Source organism: Cucurbita moschata, unplaced genomic scaffold (assembly GCF_002738365.1).
Source record: "Cucurbita moschata cultivar Rifu unplaced genomic scaffold, Cmos_1.0 Cmo_Scf00050, whole genome shotgun sequence".
NCBI classification, from domain to species: domain Eukaryota; kingdom Viridiplantae; phylum Streptophyta; class Magnoliopsida; order Cucurbitales; family Cucurbitaceae; genus Cucurbita; species Cucurbita moschata.
The window spans coordinates 1179081-1200992 of NW_019268566.1; the positions used below are offsets into that span (position 1 = coordinate 1179081).

At 34.4% G+C, this 21912-nt stretch overlaps 3 protein-coding genes and 1 long non-coding RNA gene across 12 annotated transcripts in view; 1 reads left to right on the forward strand and 3 right to left on the reverse strand.

Moving 5' to 3' along the window:
• The window catches only part of LOC111435682 (protein SPA1-RELATED 2-like), an 8489-nt gene extending 3846 nt beyond the window's left edge, over positions 1-4643 (forward strand). For 4 of the 6 annotated variants that reach the window (XM_023073145.1, XM_023073149.1, XM_023073148.1 and 1 more), the window contains 6 exons: positions 149-306; positions 1475-2306; positions 2962-3108; positions 3304-3621; positions 3732-3791; positions 3880-4625. In XM_023073145.1, the coding sequence (XP_022928913.1) occupies positions 149-306; positions 1475-2306; positions 2962-3108; positions 3304-3621; positions 3732-3791; positions 3880-4071 (1707 nt within the window). In that variant the 3' untranslated portion in view covers positions 4072-4625. Of the gene's footprint in view, positions 1-148; positions 307-1474; positions 2307-2961; positions 3109-3303; positions 3622-3731; positions 3792-3879 lie in introns of all 6 variants that reach the window. The other 2 variants (XR_002709108.1, XR_002709109.1) reach the window with 2 other exon arrangements.
• Positions 4644-5312: 669 nt separating this feature from the next.
• Positions 5313-8233, reverse strand: LOC111435597 (dual specificity protein kinase splB-like). 3 transcript variants are annotated; one of them, XM_023073006.1, is made up of 3 exons: positions 7810-8233; positions 5745-7703; positions 5313-5670 (listed from the first exon to the last, which is right to left on the reverse strand). In XM_023073006.1, exons 2-3 carry the CDS (start codon positions 7618-7620, stop codon positions 5552-5554), a joined length of 1995 nt encoding a protein of 664 aa, XP_022928774.1. In that variant the 5' UTR covers positions 7621-7703; positions 7810-8233; the 3' UTR covers positions 5313-5551. The 3 variants fall into 3 exon arrangements, with proteins under 3 accessions (XP_022928774.1, XP_022928775.1, XP_022928776.1); XM_023073007.1 differs by lacking the exon at positions 7810-8233 and having other exon boundaries at positions 5745-7504; positions 7594-7667; XM_023073008.1 differs by lacking the exon at positions 7810-8233 and having other exon boundaries at positions 5745-7471; positions 7594-7663.
• A 1985-nt stretch (positions 8234-10218) lies between these two features.
• LOC111435604 lies at positions 10219-12191 on the reverse strand. 2 transcript variants are annotated; one of them, XR_002709097.1, is made up of 3 exons: positions 11975-12176; positions 11587-11687; positions 10219-10865 (listed from the first exon to the last, which is right to left on the reverse strand). It is a non-coding gene; the product is annotated as an uncharacterized LOC111435604 (long non-coding RNA). The 2 variants fall into 2 exon arrangements; XR_002709096.1 differs by lacking the exon at positions 10219-10865 and having other exon boundaries at positions 11086-11687; positions 11975-12191.
• Positions 12192-15853: 3662 nt separating this feature from the next.
• LOC111435736 (ethylene-responsive transcription factor CRF2-like) lies at positions 15854-17442 on the reverse strand. The gene has a single exon (XM_023073237.1). It carries the CDS (start codon positions 16972-16974, stop codon positions 16024-16026), a length of 951 nt encoding a protein of 316 aa, XP_022929005.1. The 5' UTR covers positions 16975-17442; the 3' UTR covers positions 15854-16023.
• Positions 17443-21912: the final 4470 nt, after the last annotated feature.

The window sequence follows — 21912 nt, forward strand, 5'->3', positions numbered from 1 at the left end:
TTTTTTTTTTTTTTTTCTTTTTTCTGTGGTGGTACTGGTGGTGGTGTGTGGGTGGGTGGTTGGGGGGGTGTTCTCCCTCTCTTTTGCTCTATTACTTTCTAGCAGCCCTGAAAATGCCCCATAAATGAATTTACTTTATTTATTTCAGTTACTTGGAAAGTTTGAATCAGATGGCGCACTTGTTGCAGCTATGTCAAATTTGAGGGAGAGGATTCTTCCGCCTAACTTTCTAGCAGATAATTTGAAGGAAGTTGGGTTTTGTCTTTGGCTACTTCATCCTGAGCCTGCATCTCGTCCAACCACAAGGTAATAATGAAGTATAGTCTACCTCAGATCACAAATCTTAGTGTTCGAATGAAAACGTACATGCTTACTTATTTAGAGTGTCATCCTTCATGATTTTCCATCAAGTGTCTTGGCCGAAAGGGGCTTAATAACTCTGAAGCTTGTCAGTTATCTCGTTGACATGCAATCTAGATAAGGACATACAGACATCTTAGATCATATATAATTACTCACTTAAGTTCGTTAATTTAGTTGAATCATCACTCTCTCTTCTGGTAAGCACAATATTTATTCCTCTTATTGCCCCTATTGGTTTTGATTTTCAAATACCTGTAAAGTTGGAAATTTTTTGTTACATCCTACTAGATCTTTCAACCTCAGGCAACCAAAATTCTTTCATTCATGAGAAACTATCTAAGAAGAGATGAAGATTTAGCATCTGATTCATTTTGGTGATCTCTTACAGTTTGTAGCTTAAATTACAACTTTTTCCCTTTTACTTTGACCGTAATTTCAGTTTCATCCCTGTAGTTTATCCCAATCAATGGTTCTTACAATTAATGAAGGTCTACTGATCATGGATGTGGCAGCAAATTTATCAAGATGTGCTTGGGTGACATTTTTTTTATGGGTTCAATATTAAGGCTATTTTTCAAATTGTAAGCCTGGAAGATATTTGACAAATTGAAGTACATATAGATGGAATATCAAAATTTTGAATATATTTGGGTCCGGATGGATTCAGAATTAGGCTAATTTTTATAATCTATTATTGCCGGTGAAGGAAAGGAAAAGTGGAATTCTGAAAGGAAAAAAAATGAGGGCAAATTGGATTGTATACTATGAGAGGGTTTATGGTTAGCTGACACTGCTGTGTTAACTTCTAGTCAAAATGAACTTCGGCTTTCTATTTTAGGGACCATTTTTAGCAATGAAAGGTATAGGAATAAAATTTATGGTGTGGAGATGAAATTGACACAACGGCAAAAAAAGAAAAAGAAAAAAAAAGGAGTATCTGAATGAAAAAAAGTAATTTAACTGGATTTCTATTAATATCACTTGGTTACTTCTACTGATGGTTATTTTTTTAAAAGACCTCTATTGATGGTTAACTGGTTTCATTGTATGTGATATCTATTAATTGTTTATGTGTAACATAACCAGATTTTTGTAATTTCTGGATGAACAGGGAGATTTTAGAATCAGAACTAATCAATGGAATAGCAAATGTTCCGGCACCAGAGCTTTCAACATCTATTGACGAGGAAGATGCTGAATCAGAGTTATTATTGCAGTTCCTCACATCATTGAATGAACAAAAGCGGAAACATGCCTCAAAGTTGATGGAAGACATACGGTATTTAGAATCAGATATTGAAGAAGTCAATAAAAGGCACAGTTCAGCCAAAGCCTTGGATAAATCTAGCTTGTCTAATACCGTGAATGGAAGGGATAGTTCGATCTATCATGGAGGATGTCTAAACTCAGATGGGTTCTCGCAGGTGTATACAATATCACATATCAATGAAGAGAGAATTGTAAAAAATATAAGTCAGCTTGAAAGTGCTTATTTTTCCATGAGATCAAAAGTAGATCCTTCTAAGAATGACCCAGCAATTCGGACAGATAAAGATTTACTGAGAGCTCGTGAAAACTGCTATCTACTACAAAAAGATGATGAGAGGAGTCACGGTGATCGTCTGGGTGCCTTTTTTGATGGGTTTTGCAAGTATTCTCGCTATTGCAAGTTCGAAGTATGTGGGGTACTGAGAAACGGTGATTTTAACAGTTCCTCAAATGTAATCTGTTCCTTGAGTTTTGATCGGGATGAGGACTATTTTGCTGCTGCTGGAGTGTCAAAGAAAATAAGGATTTTTGAGTTCAACTCACTCTTTAGTGATTCGGTCGATATTCACTATCCCGCAGTTGAAATGTTTAATAGATCAAAGCTTAGCTGTGTTTGCTGGAATAGCTACATCAGGAATTATCTGGCTTCAACTGACTACGACGGTGTGGTTAAGGTATGTTTCCTGCATGGTTATGGAACATGGAAATTCCAAAGACACGGCCTTGCAGGCACCGTGTCTCCCTCTTCGTAATGCCTTGGTTATTGAGATTTTGTTGAATTTTAAGAGTATTGTTTCCTCATGGTCTGCCTGGTCAGTATAAGAATTGTAAGACTATTGCTTCCTCATTGGTCAGTGTGCTATCAAATGTGGACTTCTGCTACAGCCTTTAACAGTTATTACTATTAGGTTAAATTATGAAGTTTTCTACTTGTGTCTAAATCGTTCCTTAAAAAAAGCGTTTAATAGGTCCCTAAACCTTCAGTTTTTGTGTCTAAAAGATTCCGAGACTTTGAGAATATCTAATAATGCCCTTACTTTCAACTTTTTCTAAAAAGTCTTTAATCTTCAAAAATGTCTAGTAAGTTTCTGAATTTGTATTTGATATATTAATTTTTTAAAAAATTAACTGGTATATAAGATCACTTTCAATTTAGTGTCTAGGGACTAAATATTCATAAACCTTGAGCCTATTTAGACATGTTTTTTCGAGTTGAGGAACCAAACAAACAAAAACTGAGTTAAGAGATTGAACCTGTATATTAATCTGATTATTATTATTTTGTTTGAAGTATCACTCAGAATTCCTTTTTCTTGAATGGATTTCCAGTTGTGGGATGCAACTGTAGGTCAAGAGGTTTCTCAATTCAAAGAACACGAGAAGAGGGCGTGGTCCGTTGACTTTTCACAAGTTCATCCTACAAAATTGGCCAGTGGAAGTGACGATTGTGCTGTAAAACTTTGGGGCATAAATGAGGCATGCATTCTCTCTCTCTCTTGAACCTTGTGGATTATTTTGCTTTTACTTTTATTTGCAATGTAATGCCCAATTCCAGGATTTGGAGGGGGAGTAAAGCTTCATTTTACTGTAAGGGTTTGTGCAGGAGAAGCTTCACTCTTCCTTAAGATCACCGTGAAAATAGATTGATCCTTGTGCATTATTTTACTGCAGAAAAAATGTTTGGGCACAATCAGGAACATAGCAAATGTCTGCTGTGTTCAGTTCTCTGCTCACTCAACTCATTTGCTAGCTTTTGGGTCTGCCGATTACAGAACCTATTGCTTTGATCTACGTAATACTAAAGCCCCCTGGTGTGTGTTGGGTGGGCATGAGAAAGCTGTAAGCTATGTGAAATTCTTGGACTCGGAGACCCTTGTTTCTGCGTCCACAGACAACACATTGAAGCTGTGGGATCTTAATAGAACCAATCCTACTGGCTTGTCTACCAATCCTTGTAGTTTAACTCTCAGTGGCCACACTAATGAAAAAGTTTGTCTCTTTTTTCTTCTCTATGCCTTCCTTTGAATTAAGAATATAGAAGCTTCTTCATTCTATTTATTCTTCGATTTACTGAATTCTCTGGTCTTCTCCACTGCTAGAATTTCGTGGGTCTATCCGTTTTCGATGGCTACATCGCTTGTGGTTCAGAAACAAATGAAGTATGTTCTTTATCTTTCTTTGGATACCCATTTTCTCTTGAGAAATAGTGGAATACACTGTTAAGATTGCATATTTAAACTCTTTCAGGTATATGCTTACCATAGATCTCTGCCCATGCCAATGACTTCCTACAAGTTCGGTTCTGTCGACCCTATTTCGGGTAAAGAGACGGAGGACGACAATGGACAATTCGTTTCAAGTGTATGCTGGAGAGGAAAATCTGACATGGTTGTTGCAGCCAACTCAAGCGGGTGTATAAAAGTACTGCAAATGGTTTGAGTGTGAAAACCGATTCTCTAATTAACTCGACCAATTCGGTCACGTTACAGCTCGTGGATTTGACAGTATCTGAAGCCCAATTCTGAGAATAAGTAACAAAATGGTAACATCATTTACATTTTCATCTCATATTTCCTTCTTTTCTTGAGTTATATATAAGCTGAGATATCGATTCAATATATGGAATGATATGATTGAAAAGCTGTCTCTTTGTGACTGTATATATTAAAAAGAAATGTGTCTGAAGTATACACTTGTTCTAACTGATAATTTATTCGATTCTTTTCGTGATTGTAATTTTACCCAACAGCTAGTTATAAAAGCTGCATAAGAAGCAGAATGGTTGCATATTGAGATTGAACACTTCCTCTTCTGGATTGTGATTTTCTCCTTGAGCTTTCCAAGGATTTGTGCTAATTTCAAGATAAGGTTTTGTAATGAACTCTCCAATTTTGTCTCTTTAGGTCGCTTCTTTTTCTATATTGTGTTCTTTTGATTTGTGGCTGAATTGTGAGTTTATTTAGACAGAATGGATATGGGAGACCAATTTTACCTTTGACTGCTCTATCTAAGCATGGAGTATTCTTGTTACAGACCATATAATTACCCATAAATAATTTCAATTTCATTTATTTAGCATTTGTTAAATATTGTGAAAGCAAAGGTTTCCCTGAACTCGAGCGTCTGAACACAAATTTTCGTTTTTGAGTTTAATATCGTGCCCTAGTTCGTTTGACATTGCGAAAGCAACAGTTTCCTTGAACTTGAGTGTCTGAAGATAAATTTCGTTTTTGAGTTTAATGTCGTCCACTCGTTTGTTTGACATTGTATAAGTAATAGTTTCCCTATATTCGGACGTCTGAACATAAATATTCTTTGAGTCTAACAACGTGGTATGGAAATTTGAATCTTTGGCTTTTAAGATAGATGTATAATAATAAAAGAGTTCGGACTTTGACAAGATTAAGTTTTTAACTTTCTATTTTATCAAATTAAAACTTAAAGCGGGATAACTTACCTTATCAAAACAAAAGATAGACTATTGAACTAAGATAATTTGAAACCGTGTTGCCTACATCAGGGCAATGTATGCTCTAGCTTCTAATCACATGCCCTAGCTTCTGATCCCGTTTTGAGAAGAAAATTTACAAGTTCCGACAGAAAAAACCAAAACTTAAAAAGCTTTACTGCCCTGTGTTCTTACGAGTTGAAAAGGAAAAGAAAAAACAGAAACTCGAAAAGAAAAAACAGAATCTGCTATTCTTTCTAAGAAGTCCAAAGACTACAGAGCTTGATTACAAGAAGCTAACATGAACTTAATGCCAAGACTGTTTCTGTAAGAGAAAAGAAAACAAATGAAGTACCTGTGCTCTATATGACTTGAACAATCCCTGAAATTTCACAACAATGCAGAAGAAAATCTCTACAAAAAAAGGCTTCCTTCTCTGAAGAAGCAAGATAAGCTAGCCAATCTCCAAGTTCAAGACATGACCATTCTTCTTCCCTTACTCAGAGGGCTCAAAAATGGTAGCGGGATATTTCTATTCGTCTTCGATACTTGAGGTTTCGAAGTCGTTCGTGTTTTTGTTTCTGGAGTTCCTGAGTAAAACCAACCACAAGCTTCAGTAGTTAAAGTTCATAACATGAAGTTTTGAAGGAAATAAAAATCTTACTTGTGCCTTTTCTGATCTTTGTGTGTGGAAGTTTCTTTGTAGTTAGCATTTTCTTTGGTGGAGCTTCAGAATAGATAGATCTCGTATCAGAATAAAGTGATCTGGTACCACTTGTAAGCATGGTGAATGGATCTTCTGTTACACAAACTGGTTCATCTACATCACTTCCAGACTCCCAAGTCTTCTCCTTCTCTGCAAGATTATAAGCAAACATTTGGAATGGAATTTGTGAAACTGAACACAAATCTCCAACCCCATCAGAGGACAACTTCCTTGCAACTCCTGCTTCGACGTTGCAGTAATTGGCAGTAGGCGTTTGCAGTTCGGGCCGATCGCTTTCCGGGTTCATAGCCAGAAACTTCTTCACTTGGCGAAGAATTCGACATATCGAAGAGAAAGACAACCTCTGAGAAGGGTCACAATGCCAACATCTTTTGGTAAGACTCACCAAATATTTAGGACCTGGAAATGGGAAGAGAGGTCTCTCTCCTGCTCTGATATTACGGCTCATCTTCTCCCCTTGTAAATAACCATCTTCAAATGGAACTTTCCCAGTCAAAAGCTCAAAACAAAGCATACCAAAACTATAAACATCTGCTTTCTCTGTCTTCCTTACTGGACCTTGTTCTTGCTCTGCCATAACTTCTGGGGCATGCCAGATAAAAGGGTTGGTTTCCATTTGATCTGTTGAGCTCCTGGGAGGCGGATTCTTGACGGATGGTAAACCGAAACCAGTGACTTTTACAAGGTAATAGCCTTCTGAGGAGTTTCTTGGCTTCAAAAACACATTGGTAGGGTTCAAATCTCCATGGTAGATCATTTGGGAGTGAAGGTATTCCATGGCTCTAGCAATTTGAAGCATGATATCAACCACAACAGGGAGAGGGAACAGGATTCTCCTCCTGGCTCCATTATTATCCTTCATGCAGGAAGAAAGATCCTTAGATATCAATTCCATTATAAGAAAGTACTCTTTCTTCTTCTCATCCAGAAACCCACAGAGATATTGAATTATATTAGGATGTGAAAGTGATAGAACAGTTTGAACCTCTGAATCTATTTGTTTACCTTCCGCCATGAACTGTCTCAGACAAAAGTTCTCCCCAAACCATTGGACTTCTTTATACTGCCCTCCTTCTAGCCGTCTCCTCACCTGATAATCCTTTGTTCCAAACAAAACTGAGCTAGGGAAAAGCTTTGCATTCAATGATTCTGAGTTGTTTAGTTTCTTTATCAACAACTCACCGAGGCGCTGCTCGTTTTTCGAACAAGCTGTTTCTGGTGAGCTGATCTTCTCCTTGAGCACTTCGACCAACAGCCATCGATCTTCTCTCGAAACACTCGGCATCCGGTTACAGATTCCTGGAGGTACCAAATATTGTTTCCCAAATCTCCAATGGAACAGTTTGAGGTCATTCCATTCCATATCATATTTCCTGGTAAGTACAAGCCTTTTCTTCTCCATCTCGTCCTGATCGAGCCCGGATATCTCTCCAGCCATCTCGATCGCTTCAATGACAGCAGGAAAGCAGGAAAGCAAGTTGTGGATGTGGAATTCAATGCACTCTTTGTTTTGATGGGAGGTGATTACTTTAGCCCACCAGTCTTTGGAATCTATGCATTGCTTAATGTAAAGCTCCCCTTCTTTGAAGACCTTATGAAGTTCCTTCAATGGCTGTTCGAGAGCTTTCCACTTTGTGTTCTTCTCTTCAAGCTTCAGATTATCCCTGATCTCTTCAGCAATGGTATCAAAAGCCAAACTAAACATGTCATACAGTAAATAACATTGATTCTGGTTGAATTGAATATCATCTTGCAACACCATTATAGCCTTTAAGCTTCCGAATACCTCTCCAATGCGCCGGAATTGTTCCATTCCGGCTCAGAGAGGAAGCTTCCACCAATGCACGCAACCGTTCCCCGAACGAAGATTAATATCCGTTCCAACTACGCGACTGCCTAGAGATTCAATCACACAACAATGAGAAGCTATAAGCAGAGTATCAATCAAAGAGAAACAATCAACGAATTCAAAATGTCTCAATAAACAAAACGAAAACAACACCTTCCCTTCAAACTTCCCGTGTAATTTCAGAATCAAGCATCCAAAAACTACCCAGTGGAATCGAGTTCCTCGTTATAAACTCAAAGAAAAAACGAAAATCCGAGTTTGGGAGTCAATTTCTCATTGGGGCAATTCATCAAACACCTGGAGGGCGGTTTTTGATCGACGAATGGTGTAATTACGTCGCCAAAACCGCCAGGAAACTGAGGAAAAGAAACAAGAACGGAAATCTCAAGATGGGGTTTCTTGTCGGATTACTGTAACGACAAACTTGATCAAAGTCGTACGAGAAATTAATCAAAATCAATAGGAAGACGATTTCGGAATGGGCTTCAAATTTTAGTTGGAAAAAATGGAGGCGTGGCCGTTGAAATTCCGTTTTATTAGCAAGCACTTATAAACATGTTCCCGCCGCTTTCGTATTTCCGAACGGCATCGTTTTGTTTCTTTATTACGGCGGCGTTTCAAGTTCAGTGATAAATGTCTTAGTATAACGTATACAAGTTCTTGAGCATTTGCTATTTTTTTTTTCGGTTCCGTTCTGTGAATGTTTGATTAATCCACCACACTTAAATGGTGTGAAAGTTATCTTATTTATAATCAAATAAATTACAAGGATATGGAAATAGTAATAAATGGAAATAACAATAAATGGAAAGATACCTATAGTAATAAGGCAAATGTTAGATATTTGCCTTATAATAAAATATCAAATATAATATATATGGTAAACTATAATTTATTGCTAAATATCCTTAACACGTTCCAACAGAATGTGTAACGGAAAATCTACCTCTACCACTCGATTGATTTGCATGTAGTTCCAGAATATGTAACGGAAAATATATTTATAATGACGTGGAAATCTCTCATTAATAGATGCGTTTTAAACTGATGGTTATACAGGCTAAAGCGGACAATATCTATTTACGATGGGTTTGAGCTGTTACAAATGGAATCAGATCCAGACACCGAACAGTGAGGACGTTGGCCCCTCAGAGAAGTAAATTATGAGATCACATGTTGGTTGGAGATGGGAACTAAACATTACTTGTAAGAGTGTGAAAACTTTTTCTTAATATACGCGTTTTCAAACTGTGGACTAATTGGAAAGTGCCACGTAGATAATTTTACAATGTGGATTAGTTAGAAGTTCTGAAGAATGGATGAGAGGGTGAAGGTTAAGGGTCCTGGGCCTTAACCTCAAAAGTCAGGGTTTCATAAGGAATTTGGGCATGGAGTTCTGGAGTTAAGTCCATCCATACGAAATATGAACGCTCGCCAAATTTGGTGTCAATTGGACACTGGACGGACGCTGCACGATACTGTATGACCATTCACCAAAATCATGTCTATGCCTGGAAGATTGATACCATGGTGTTAGCTCAAAATATATATAAGGGTACTATGGTGTTAGCTCTCCACCACCCCTAAGCCCTATGGCCTAAGTGAGCTACCCTGTGGCACATACATATGTTACAATGTGGGCGAGTGTGCCGAGACGAGTGTCTCGGGTGACCTCCTTTGAAATGAGGAGTTTCAGAGAGTTTATGGTATATGAATAAAGTTGAGTGTCCAACCTTAATAATACTATTAATACAATCCACTTTATAATTGTTACAAATAATTTGATCTAAATAGTTTATGTGGATGCACGTGAATGAGAGTATGCTATACAATGAGTTTGTATAAAGCTAGATCATGAAATACTCGTGAATTTATGAATTCCTGCTAGCGAGGGCTTGTCTTTTAATTTGCATGAGTTAAAATAGTTTTTATAGCTAGTGTGTCTATTGTTTGAGGAACTTGATCAAATAGGAAGTTGAGAACATAATCTAGTGAGATACAATTCACTTATTTCTGTGTAGAAAAGTAGAAAAATGGATTTGAAACTCATTCCAAAATCGTCGTTACATATTCTTGAGAACGACAATTTGAAGTCCATTCCAAAACCGACACTTAATGTAAAAAATAGATGTCGATACGAACATAACTTAAAATATATGTAACTTTTCATATAAATTAAAAATTCAATTTCGAATATTCTTAAATGATCAAATAAAATTTATATCTAAGTATACTTTGAGATAAAACATCGATAACTATTTCAAATGTCGATACGGTTCGATTTCTCGAGAAAAAAATAAAACTTAACTTAAAACACAAAGTCGTATAAAAGTACGTTTTGCATTTAATTTGAAAATTAGGATTTCCATTCATCCACGGCATGAACAATTCTCCAAAAAAAAACATCAAATTTATTGCAACTTTGAAAGGTGTTAGAACAAACGACATTAGTTTTCTTTTTGACGACTTGTAGTTTGAATTTAATATATAATATAATTATACAAAAATACTTTTTTTTTTTTTTAAGATATTGTAATTAACCAGAAATATTTAGAAAATAAATGGCAAAATTCAGGATGGACGTCTAAAATAATGGAAAGACGGAGGAAAAAAACAGAAAAACGAACAATGAGAATCCAAATGAAGCCCATTGACCATTTCAAACAAACCCCCAAAAAAGAAGCTTTGAAACCAGCGATTTACAGGCCATTGCAGTTGCAACGTTAAGGCCTGAGACCAAATGGGCGCTATAAAATCAAGAGCCTCATTTGATTGAGAGCCACACCGCCATTGCCACGCCGTCGTCGCTGTCTCCGGAACTGTCAACTGGCCGGTGGTCCTCAACCACCCCTCCCTTTTGACAGCTTCAAATCATCAACTCGGCCTATTTAATCTCTCTCTGCTGCGGCTCTCCGGAGCCCCTGCAGGAGGTTTCGTCTCAACTTCTTCCATTTCTGAGAGACGTTGCAGAGAGAGATTTCGTTCTTCCATTTCAATTACCTTGTTTTTTCACCTAGAAGCTTCTTCTTCCTTCAACAATGGCGGTCGTTGCTAATAAGATCCCCTTTGGCGTCTTCTTTGGTGTTGTTTTTGTTTTGGCTATGCTTCTCCCTGCTTGTGCTCAATCTCTGGCTCCGGCCCAACCTCCTGCTGCTAGCGATGGTTAGTTCTTCTTCTTCTTCTTCTTCTTCCTCATTTGAATCATGATTCTATGAATTTCATAAATGATGAGAATTATTGTTATGCTAATTTGCAGGGACAAGCATAGACCAGGGGATTGCCTATGTACTGATGCTGTTGGCCTTGGTGCTCACTTACATTATCCATTCAGCCGACCTTTCTATCAGTTTCTAAATTTCATCCACAAAATAACTAGATTCAGATATTACAGAGCTGGAATTTAAACATGGGGTTCAAGAATTTATCACGTTTTTTTTTTTTTTTTTTGCTTTCTGGTTTAATGTCAAGAACTGAGCTTTACATGTAGAAGAATGCAATCATAATGCAGACTATCTTTTTGGACTACAAACTTTCAAACCTCTAATTTGAATGCTTACTGTTTAATGCTTATGCCTATTTTTGATAAATCTCTCTAAGATTTGAGGTTTTTGAGGTTTGTGTCTACTTGATCCCTACACTTACGAAATTATAAATGAAACAAGTTTGATCTAGACAAGCTTCTTGGGATAACTAATGTTTTTCTCAAGAAATTCGTTCCAAGTATATAGCTGAGTAATGAGAGGGATGGATTTGTTGGAAGAACCTGATAGGAAGGGGAATAGACGAATCTTTTGAGATTTCAGTAACACAATTTATTGATGAACTCAATGGTCACTCTTTTGATATAATTCAATTCTCAGTAATTGGAAGGAAAGGTATAAATATCTCCTAGAAATGGAAACTTCAAATACAATCAACAACAGAACTTACTTTAAGATGAACAATATCCTTCTCTTACAAAATTCCTTCCTTCAAGCATTCTTCATTTGTTTTGTTTGTTCTTCATCAGCCAGAGAGAACTTCTTCGCTTTCTGTCGAAGGAACGATTCAAAGAAAATTGATAATAAGAAAACTCGCATGAAATCAAATGTCATTCCAGAACAGTTAAAAGAACTATTTCAATCCAAACATAATAGGTTAATCACAATTTGAACTCCGATGAGAACAACGCAACAAAATTTCAACAAATACTCGGCAAATCCTATTCCGAGAGCTGGACGACCTAATTCGAGAATTCCAAAAACAGCATCAATTGATTACAAGAACATGGAAATAAACAATGAAGTCATAGGGAAAATTGAACAGAGGGAATGACTACCTTGCTAATCACGCATTCTCGCAAAGAATGAAGGAGACGGTAGCATTTCTGTTGATCGAAGGGAGATTCCGTAACGCAATTAAGCAAATCGAGAGCTTCCTGAGCGCAAACCGGCTGAGATCGAGGTTCACCCATGGCGGAAATCGACCAGGAATCGTAAACAATGCCGCGCCTAAAAGAATAGGTTTCCGCAAATTCCAAAATTTTCTGGAGAATGAGTTCGCACGTGCGAGCCAACACGATGGCTTAAATTGCAACTTTTCAGAGGGAAAAAAAAAACAAAATATAGGGCCTCAGGAATGGGCCCAAATCAGAAATTGGCCCAAATAAATAATTTTTATTAAAAATACATAAAACATTCATTAATATTTCATAAGAAAAATATAATAATATAATAATTAATTTATAATGCACTTTTGATTAACTTATTTTTTTTTAAAAAAAAACAATTAATAAAACAAACAATATGTATTTATTAAGACCAAACTAAGATTTTATTATTGTAATTATTATTTTCAAATAACTAAAATAGGTATTTTTCAACATTCTTTTTTTACATTCATTATTGTCATTATTAGGGAATTGCCGAAAGAATTAAGTGTAAAGTAATGAAGCCATTTAATGAGTGTGAATGATAATAATAATAATAATAATAATAATAATAATAATAATAATAAAGTCTACATTTATTAATATTGAGCAGCGTGCAGAGTGGCCACTTGGATATTATAATAATGATGGCGAAAGAGACAGCTCTTATGCCTATTTATTTTCTTCATATCTAAATTATTTTTTCAACCAAAAAAATAAATCTTTTATTTCTCTATAATAATAAATATCATATCTCAATTTTTGACTTCACTCAAGTATATCAAAAATAAATTAGTTGGATTTTTCTTTAGCTCTTAGTTACGATTATATTAAAATAATAGAGGGTGAGAACGAGGACAAGAAAGACTTTTTCATTCCCGCTCCACTCCATCTCGTGGACATCTCTTCTAAGATTATTACAACAATCTATAATTTAAAACGGAAAGAAAAATCAACTATTCAAGAAATCTATATTCAAATGAGTTAAAGCTTAAAGGTAGCACGGACTTTAGTTGACTCGAGATTTTTTAGTTCAAAAAAATCCAAAGCAAGTAATATCGGGTCGTTATAATAATAGAAGCATTTATTTGAAGAAAAATAAATAAAAGTTTTTTTTTAATTGTTGCCCATAATTTAAAAATAATGGTAAAGAATAAAGACATAATTCACCACTCATAGCCGTCAATATTTAATACTCATTCAATCTCTCACGGTTGAAATAAACTTATTTTAATATTAGATTTTGATTTAATTAAAATTGCGAAATATTTATATTAGGATTCAAAATTCAAATTCACCACTTTCCTGCCTCTCTTGCCACATTATTAGATTTTACTTATTTTTCGCTTTTAAGAGAGTGAAGATTATATCTGTAAATCAACACCGGTTCTTGAATACTCTAATATTCTCACGTATTTTAAAATAATTAAAAATTACTTTTTATACTAACAATGTGGATGACTTCCTGTCATCCTACCCTAAAGATGGTTTTCTTTGGCAGTACAAGTTCATTCACGTATCTCTTCCTTACTTTGGTGTTACAGTTGTATCGTAAAATTGTTAAATTTGAACTTTCATATTTATAAAATTATATTATAAAATTTAAATCTAATTTAAAAATAAAAATAGTATTTTTATTAATGATTAATTTTTAGTTAGGTGAGAATTTACCTTATCATTTAAAATTGTTAGAAATTTAATTTCCATATAATTTAACCGTTTTTTTTTTTAATTGTTACTAAATTTAAAACTATAATCACTAAATCATTAAATATTAAAAATAAATGGAAAAAGAGGAAATTAAAATATGAAAGGGGACAACGGGCGTGGGAAATTGGGACTGGAAAACCGTTAAAACTGACCGACATTACGTGTACGGCCCTGATTCATTCAAACATCATTCTTTCCTACCTTTGGAATTTTGTGCCACTAAAATAGCCATCAATTACTATTACCCTACTTGCATCGGAATTCACAAATATCTTTTTTTTTTCTTTTAACTTATTTATCAAAAAAATATATATACATATTCTAAAAGGACGAGTTTGAGATAGGTTTAATATCGTTTTCATGCAATTCAGTCACCTATCAATAAGAGGTCGACGAGTGTAGTTCGGAAAAAAAACATTTATCTAATACGGAAAAAAAAAAAAAACTCCCTTCATTGCCTCTACATTTTCAATCTCGTTGAAAGGAGAGTTGTGTCATCGCAAGTTAAATGAACATTTCTACATGTTTATTTACATTACCTAAAAAAAAATTGTTTAGACTCGAGAGAGGTAGTGGAAGGGTATTTTGGTCATTTTCATATATTATGAAATTTTGAAGAAAAAAAACCTTTTTAAGATTTGAGTCGGAGAGTTTCATTAAAAATGATTTTTTTTCTCTCACACACACCAAAAATATCGTCCTTTTCCACGAGGGACCAATAAAGTCTCGATCTTTACCATTTGAATTTCTTAAATTTTATTTTTTTAAGTTAAGATTTCAACCTTAATTTTCCATAAATGCAATCTATATGTTTTATTTTATATATTGTAAAAAGGTATATTTTTGTCATGTTCTTTCATAAACTATAAAGTAAATAGGGATATTATATATCAATAGTGCAATTACACATAATGTTAATGGGTATTATTTGGAATTTACATTCTGAAAATAAATATATCAACTTTATGTTATGTGATTTGACGTGTGATTCTCTCTATATTTGGACATAGAAACGAATATTTTGTGGTCAATGTAATTAAATTTAGTTGACGTCTTAATCTTTTTAATTTTATTCTAAATAAACATTATCCAACAAAAATAAATAAATAAATAAAAGGTTACTAAAGTATTGATTAAATTATAGAATATTCTTAATAATATTGATATTTATATAAAAAAAACTAAAAAAAAATATTTTTTACTCGTAATTTTGGATGGATGGAAATTATTAGTATTTTGCTTCAAACATATCCATTTATATATTTCAAATTTTTTTAAAATTAAAAAATATATTTAGCTTCTATGTTTAAAAAATAGCTATAAAATTTAAAAAATAGCATTAATAATAAAAAAAAATTTTTAAAAAAAATTATATTCTATAATTCTCATAGGGGTAATTTGAGAGTGATATATATATATATATATATAATGTTTTTAGATGAAATTTTAAATTAGGGATCAAAATAAATTATTTATAAAATAATTGTTTGAAATTATAATTGGTAAATTATTGTATTTCCTAGATACATATTAGTTAATTACATGTTGGTTAATTATAATAATTGGATATAAATAATTATTGATATTGCAATTCATTAATCGTAATTACTTATATATATATATATATTGATTAAATACAATAATTAGTCCCACATAAAAGAAATTAATTTATAAGTCAAATTAAAATTAAATTTTTTTAATTTATATTAAATAGGTTTTATACTTTAATTTCTTTTAAATTATATTCCTACCCTTTATTTTTATTAAAATAAAAGGTGTTAATATTACTTTTAGTAAATATATTTTTGAATTAAAAAAAAAGTATTTTAAAAATATTTTTATTAATTTAACTAACATTTAATACAAGTAGATTCAGTCCACTGACACGTGTGATGTGCACGTGTATTCGAATTTTGTTTTTTAAAACTTGGAGGGATTCTGTAGGCTCAGAACTTTGGCTTATCTTTTTCTAAGCGTGCCGGTCACGTGAACAAGAACACGTGGCTCAATCCAAAAAGGAAAAAAACGGTGCAGAAACGGAACGGAAAAATTAAATGGACACGTAGACAAATCCGTCCATCACCGTTAACGTTCTGGAGACATTCTCTCGTTCATATTTAATAATAGTTTATAGATAGGAAAAAAATACGAATACGATTACAAATTAATGAAGACAAAATACGACACCGTTTCATCACGGCCGGAGCAAAACTTTGCCGATAAACGGATTGGACATCGGCGGGAAAGCTTCAGAGGACGACGAGAGGATCCGACCCGAACACATCGCTGAAGTCTTGAAAGAAGTCGTCAGGAGGAGGTGTCGGGTATTCGAACACGAGCCCGGATCCGATTTCTTCGACCGGACTGTGAAACACGCCGTTGAACGAACCGTCGTCACTGAAGAAGTCGTTGAAGGAACCGTCGCCTAACTCGTCGAATAAAGTTGGAATCGTAGTTTCGAAGGCGAAAATGTCGTCGGGAATGAAGGTGTCGGAGCAGCTCGAGAATTCCGACGTGAGATTTTCCGACATACAAGAGTTGTCGGGCTCGCCGGGGATTTGCGAATGGATTTCTTCAATGGCCGGAGATGGACATCGGAGAACAGAGGTTGGAGAGCAAATGTTGTTGTTCGATTCGTCGCCGGAGTTGTAGCCGGCGGATTTCCCGGCGGAGGATTTCGGCGGTTGTGTTGTGAAATTAGTAAGTGCATCTGGTCCCCGGAGTTGAATGGCGGCGTTGTCGTAAACCATAGCAGCTTCCTCAGCCGTGTCGTAAGTTCCCAGCCAGAGCCGTACACGACGAAGTGGGTCTCTGATTTCCGCCGCCCATTTTCCCCACGGCCTCTGTCTCACGCCGCGGAACTTCTTCCCAATGGGCGGCTTCACAGACCGTCGATTCCTCGAAACCCCACATTTCCCCGGCGACCGTCTCAGTCCAATCCTCTCCGATCTGTTCCCACCCCAGATTCCGTTCCCTTCGCCAGAACAAGACGGTTCAATCGTAATTTCATTAACAAACTTCTTGACTCTTTGACGACCAAACATTTCAGGCTCATCATCGCTGGAGGAATCAGTGGCGTCACCGTCGGAAACAGAAATCCGTACAACCCTCTGCCTGGTTTCCGGCACTGAAGTGAGCTTAACATGGTTCAGATGCTCTGTATATTTAATGGGTCGGCCAAAAACAGAGTCGAAACCCATATTCAGTGATTGAAAGCGAAGGGAGGGGGGATGGAATACGAAAATGGGGTCAGTAGAAGGAATAAAGAAAGGTAAAAGAAGACGTTAAAGGAAGCCCTGAAACGAAGTGAAACGCACCATTAATGGGGTTTTGAAACCATGTTTAAAAAGGCATTAAAGGACGAGAAATTTATCAGGAAAGTTGGACTCGAAAAGGAAAAGGAGGGTAGAAGTGTGCGAGCGTGAGATTGAAGCTACAAACACCCAAAAGGTAAAAGAAAAAGAGTCAGAAACAGAGCAAAAAAATGGGAAAACCCAGAAAAATCAAAAGGGAGCCAAAGTTTTTTCCTTTTCTTCTTGGAAATCCCCAAAGAAAAGGGCTGTTCTTAGACACTTTGCTAAATCTGGTAAGCTCCTACGTTTCTGGGAAGAACAGGGGAAGAACAGAGGAAGAAGACGAAGAGATAATAAGCTGCAGAGAAGAACAAGCGCAGTGGCCAATCGGAACCACCTTTTCTTATAGGATCCCAGTCGCAAGTGGCCGTATTTTCGTATACGATAATTTTTTATTTTTATTTTTCTAATTATAATAAAAAAAACGGGGAAAATCTCCGGTGGCTGGCTCAGCCGGGAAGGGGCGGAGAGGATAGGCGAAGCGCCGCATAAAGCGGAGGAGGTGCATGGTGGCGACACGTGGCAGAGCGACATCATTTGAAAAATATTGGCCCCAATAAGAAAGTAGAGAGTGGAGCTGAGTCAGCAAAAGATTTAGTTTAATTTAAAGAAAAAAAAGGGCCACGTGAGTGGCAGAGACCCATTTTCAGTCCTACTTTGACTAAAAACAACTAAACCCCACCACCACTCTCCCACCCTTCTCCTTAATTACTTTAATCACCGTTTAATGATGTTCTAATTATCAATTAAAAACCCTAATTAACCCTTAAAATTAGGCTTAAATTGACTAGTTCCAATTTGTCCTATGCACCATTTTATTTTAATTTTCAAATAAAATCAAATTATATTAATAAAATGAAACTAAATTTAATAAGAGAAAAAGTCACGTTATTATTGAGTTATTATTGAGTCTTGTATAAAATATATCTCTAAACTTTTAATCTTAACCGTTAGTAAACCAAACGGACCATTAAATGGTGAACCGTTGGGGTCTATTCGGTTCTATCACATGGGGTGATTTGTTTAGTTTTGTTATCGTTTGGCGGTTCGGCTCGGTTTTGTCTCCAAACCGAACCGAACGGACCCGTCTGCATCCCTACACTGTCTGTTCGGCTTCTGCAGTGCTTTTGAGAAAGGAGCGGGAAAAGGCTGTTATTTTTGTAGGGAAAAAATCAGTTGAGTTGAGTTCCAGTACATAGGGCATAGATATCTTTCGGTAGAAATGAGCTCGTGTCGTGTTTTGATTGGATGGAAAGGATATGAGAAAATAGAGTTAATAATAGCCGTACGATCGGGTGGCGGCGGCGTTAATGGCAATATACGAAGAAAACAGAACGGTCTCGGTAATAAATGGGTCGGTTGTCCGTAATTTCAGCTGCTAAGAGTGGCAATATTTAATGTTTATTATTTCAAAAACATTAAAATTTACTATTTTTTCCCTTTTTTTTAGACTTAAAATATTTTTTTTTCTACATTCTCAAATAATAACAATTTAGTAGACAACGTAATTTCCCTTTTTTTTTTTTTTTATTCTGTATATATACGGTTAGACGAACTCTCCACAGTGATATGATATTGTCCACTTTGAGCATAAGCTTTTATGGCTTTGCTTTGGGCTTCCTCAAAAGGCCTCACTCCAATAGAGTTAGTATTCATAAGTTATAAACTCATGATCATTCCCTAAATTAGTCGATGTGGGACTTTCATCATCCAACATACACGTTTTAAGATTGTGAAGCTGACAACGATTCGTAACGAGGCAAAATAGATAATATCTACTAGCAGTGAGATTGTGTTGTTACAAATGGTATTAAATTCAAATACCGGGCAGTGTGTCAGCGAAAACGATGGGCTCTAAGAGAGTGGATTGTGAGATGAGATCCCACATTGATTGGAGAGTGGCAAAGAAGCTGCCCCCGAGGGGGGTGGATTATAAGATCTCACCTCCACTAAAAAGGGGGAACAAAACATTTTTTATAAGTGTGTAAAAACATGTCTCTGATAGACACGTTTTAAAATCGTGAGGCTAACGACAATATGTAACGAGTCAAAACAGACAATATCTAATAACAGTGGTCCAAGAGGTCAAAATACATGCGTTTTAAAATCTCGAGGTGTTAGAAGAGTCAGTAAAATTATAAGCGGTGGAAAGTTACTGATATTGGTAAAATATGTGGGTAATAAAGCACTTGTTGGAGTGGTAAAATAAAAATGGAAGGACAAGTGGATTTGTCTTAACAATTTGGCATATTTTATTTGTAATTTAGTTATTATATTACATGTTAATCACTCTGTTTTAACTCATTTTAATAATACAATTTCTTTTATTTTTCTACTTTTAATTCTCGAATTATGCGAATTTTGTCTTCTTACTAACCCTTTTTAATATTCCTTCAATTAATTCCACATCTAAATAAATAATATAATTCCAAATAAATATATTTATAATTTTTTTTTAACTCTCATGACCAAATTAAAATCCTACATGTGGTTGACTTCGATATTGGGATACGGATCTTGCATGGCATATTATTACTGGTTAGCCATTTTTTCGTGACACATGTCAGTCAATGATTGGTGAATAAGCTTTCGTTAATTAGATTGTATGAACATTACTCTCTATTAATTGATTGTCACGTTAGCATCATTTAAGAATGACGTGTCATCCAACAATATTAAATAATTTTTATTACTGTAATAAATAAGATTACAGCCAAATAATCGCTTCAAATAGTTAAGTTGTATTATTATGTTAAAAAAAAACACATTCTTCTCGTAGAAACTTGAGCTCTTAGATGAATGAAAGGGTATATTAGTATTTTCACTTAATAATGTTATTTAAGAGATATTTATAATTAATTATGAATTGAGGCATAGTACCCAAGGTTAGTACTTTGAGCCACAAAAAAATGCACATATTAATTAAGAGTTGTAAGTCAAATAAGCACAATGTCCTAGATCCATACATTATCAGGTCTTTTACCATAATGTTTCAATTTAATTTTACTATCATATATGGGTTTATTTAATTGTCACACTAACATTCAATTTTATCACATTAATGTTTATAAGATATTGATTTATTTTGTGCTTTCTAATTAAACTTGGTAGAAATATACTCCAATATTCTCGTCTGAAAATATAAGAACGAGTGGAAAAAAAATTGGGTTAGATAGTGGTCGGGGTATTTTTTAAATCTAACTCAATTATTCGAGTTCTAAATTGTTTATTACGCTCATTTTAAGTCATTTATTTAAATTTTTATTTTTTTTGTTTGTTCATAAAATATTTATTTATTTTTAAATAAATCTATTTTAGTTGAAAAAATATCTATCAAATAATTACAAATTTATTTTAATTAAGGAGGGTAAGGAGGGTGAGATAAAGATTAGTAAAAAATTAAATAGTAATCTTAGGTAATATATAATGTAAAATTGGCAATAAATTTAAATTAATTCAATCTAATTTTAAGAATTTTCATTTAAAACAAAATTTAAAAAAAAAATCTAAATAATGTCATAATAATCCAATTTTTTTTTTCTAAAAGTAAGTAGGTAGGTAAATAATAAGTATATAAATTAATTAATAAATTTTCGAATTTACCCAATTAATAAAATTTCCCATTTAATTTAAGAAATATTTTGTTTTTGGTAATTTTATCTGTGAATTATAAATAAAAATTAAATATTAATTAAAAAATTTATATAATAATAAAATAATGAGACGTGTACGGCCTGTCATCGAAATACGGAGAGATGATAAATGAAGAGAGAGAGAGAGAGAGAGAGAGAAATAGTGGGTCCCACATACAAGCTTTAATACTGTAACAATGTGTTTTGTCACGTGATGTCGAGTTGCTGACGTGGCAACTGCACATGATTTTTCTTTTTAATTTTCAAATATGTTGGGGACTAGTTAGCAAAATTTCTCCCATTTGCTAATTCCTTTTTTAAATTATAATTTAATTGCCCCTAAAGTAATAAAGGAATTTTTTGTTTTTGCTAAAGTAGGCTTTCAAAGATAAGACTTTTTACTTTTGCCCCAAAAGCAAAAGAAAAAACAAAATTATATTTTAAAATAAAAGAAATAAATAATTTTTTTTAGAACGTACGAAAATAATATATATACCACATAGACAGTTATTTAAATATGTACTTCATGACATCAATATAACCTTTCAGTTAATATATTTTCCATTTTCTCTTTCCTATTTTTTGTGTCCATGTGGATCGAGTTTGTGTTATTGTGCAGTTTCTCTCTTATGTTCTTTCTGTTTATCTAGGTCGAGTGTGTGTTGTTGTGTGATTTTAACAATGGGTATCAGAGTCATGCTCTTAACTTAGTCTTATCAATGGAATCTTCAAAAGATGTAGTCAGAAGTGGTTTAAGTGTCCAATAAAAGGTGTACTTTGTTCGAGAATTTTAAATAAGAGACTGTTTGAGGACTCCATAAACTTCAAGGAAGGCTCTATGGTGTACTATGCTCGAGTCCGGAGGGACCGTTGAGCATTTTTGAATAAAAAATAAATGAAATTTTAAATCCCACAAATGAATTATATAATAAATTAAAAATTGGCATGCAATAATAAAATGGTGAGTGGAAAATAAAATTAAATATTTAGATTGTACTTGAAAAGTGGAGGTAGGACCCTTAAACCTTGGGTTTGGTTGCTCCAAATAAATAAATAAATAAATAAATCACTTAAAATTGCCATTAATTGATTTTTTTTTTCATTTATATTAATTATTCAAACAATAATTTTGTTACCATTTAACAATAATATG

Coding starts and splice junctions, on each gene's coding strand:
- LOC111435597 (XM_023073006.1), bottom strand. CDS start 7,620: ATGGAACAATTCCGGCGCATTGGAGAGGTATTCGGAAGCTTAAAGGCT. Junction 5,671..5,744: donor AAAGATCAGAAAAGGCACAA/GTAAGATTTTTA, acceptor GGTTTTACTCAG/GAACTCCAGAAACAAAAACA.
- LOC111435736 (XM_023073237.1), bottom strand. CDS start 16,974: ATGGGTTTCGACTCTGTTTTTGGCCGACCCATTAAATATACAGAGCAT.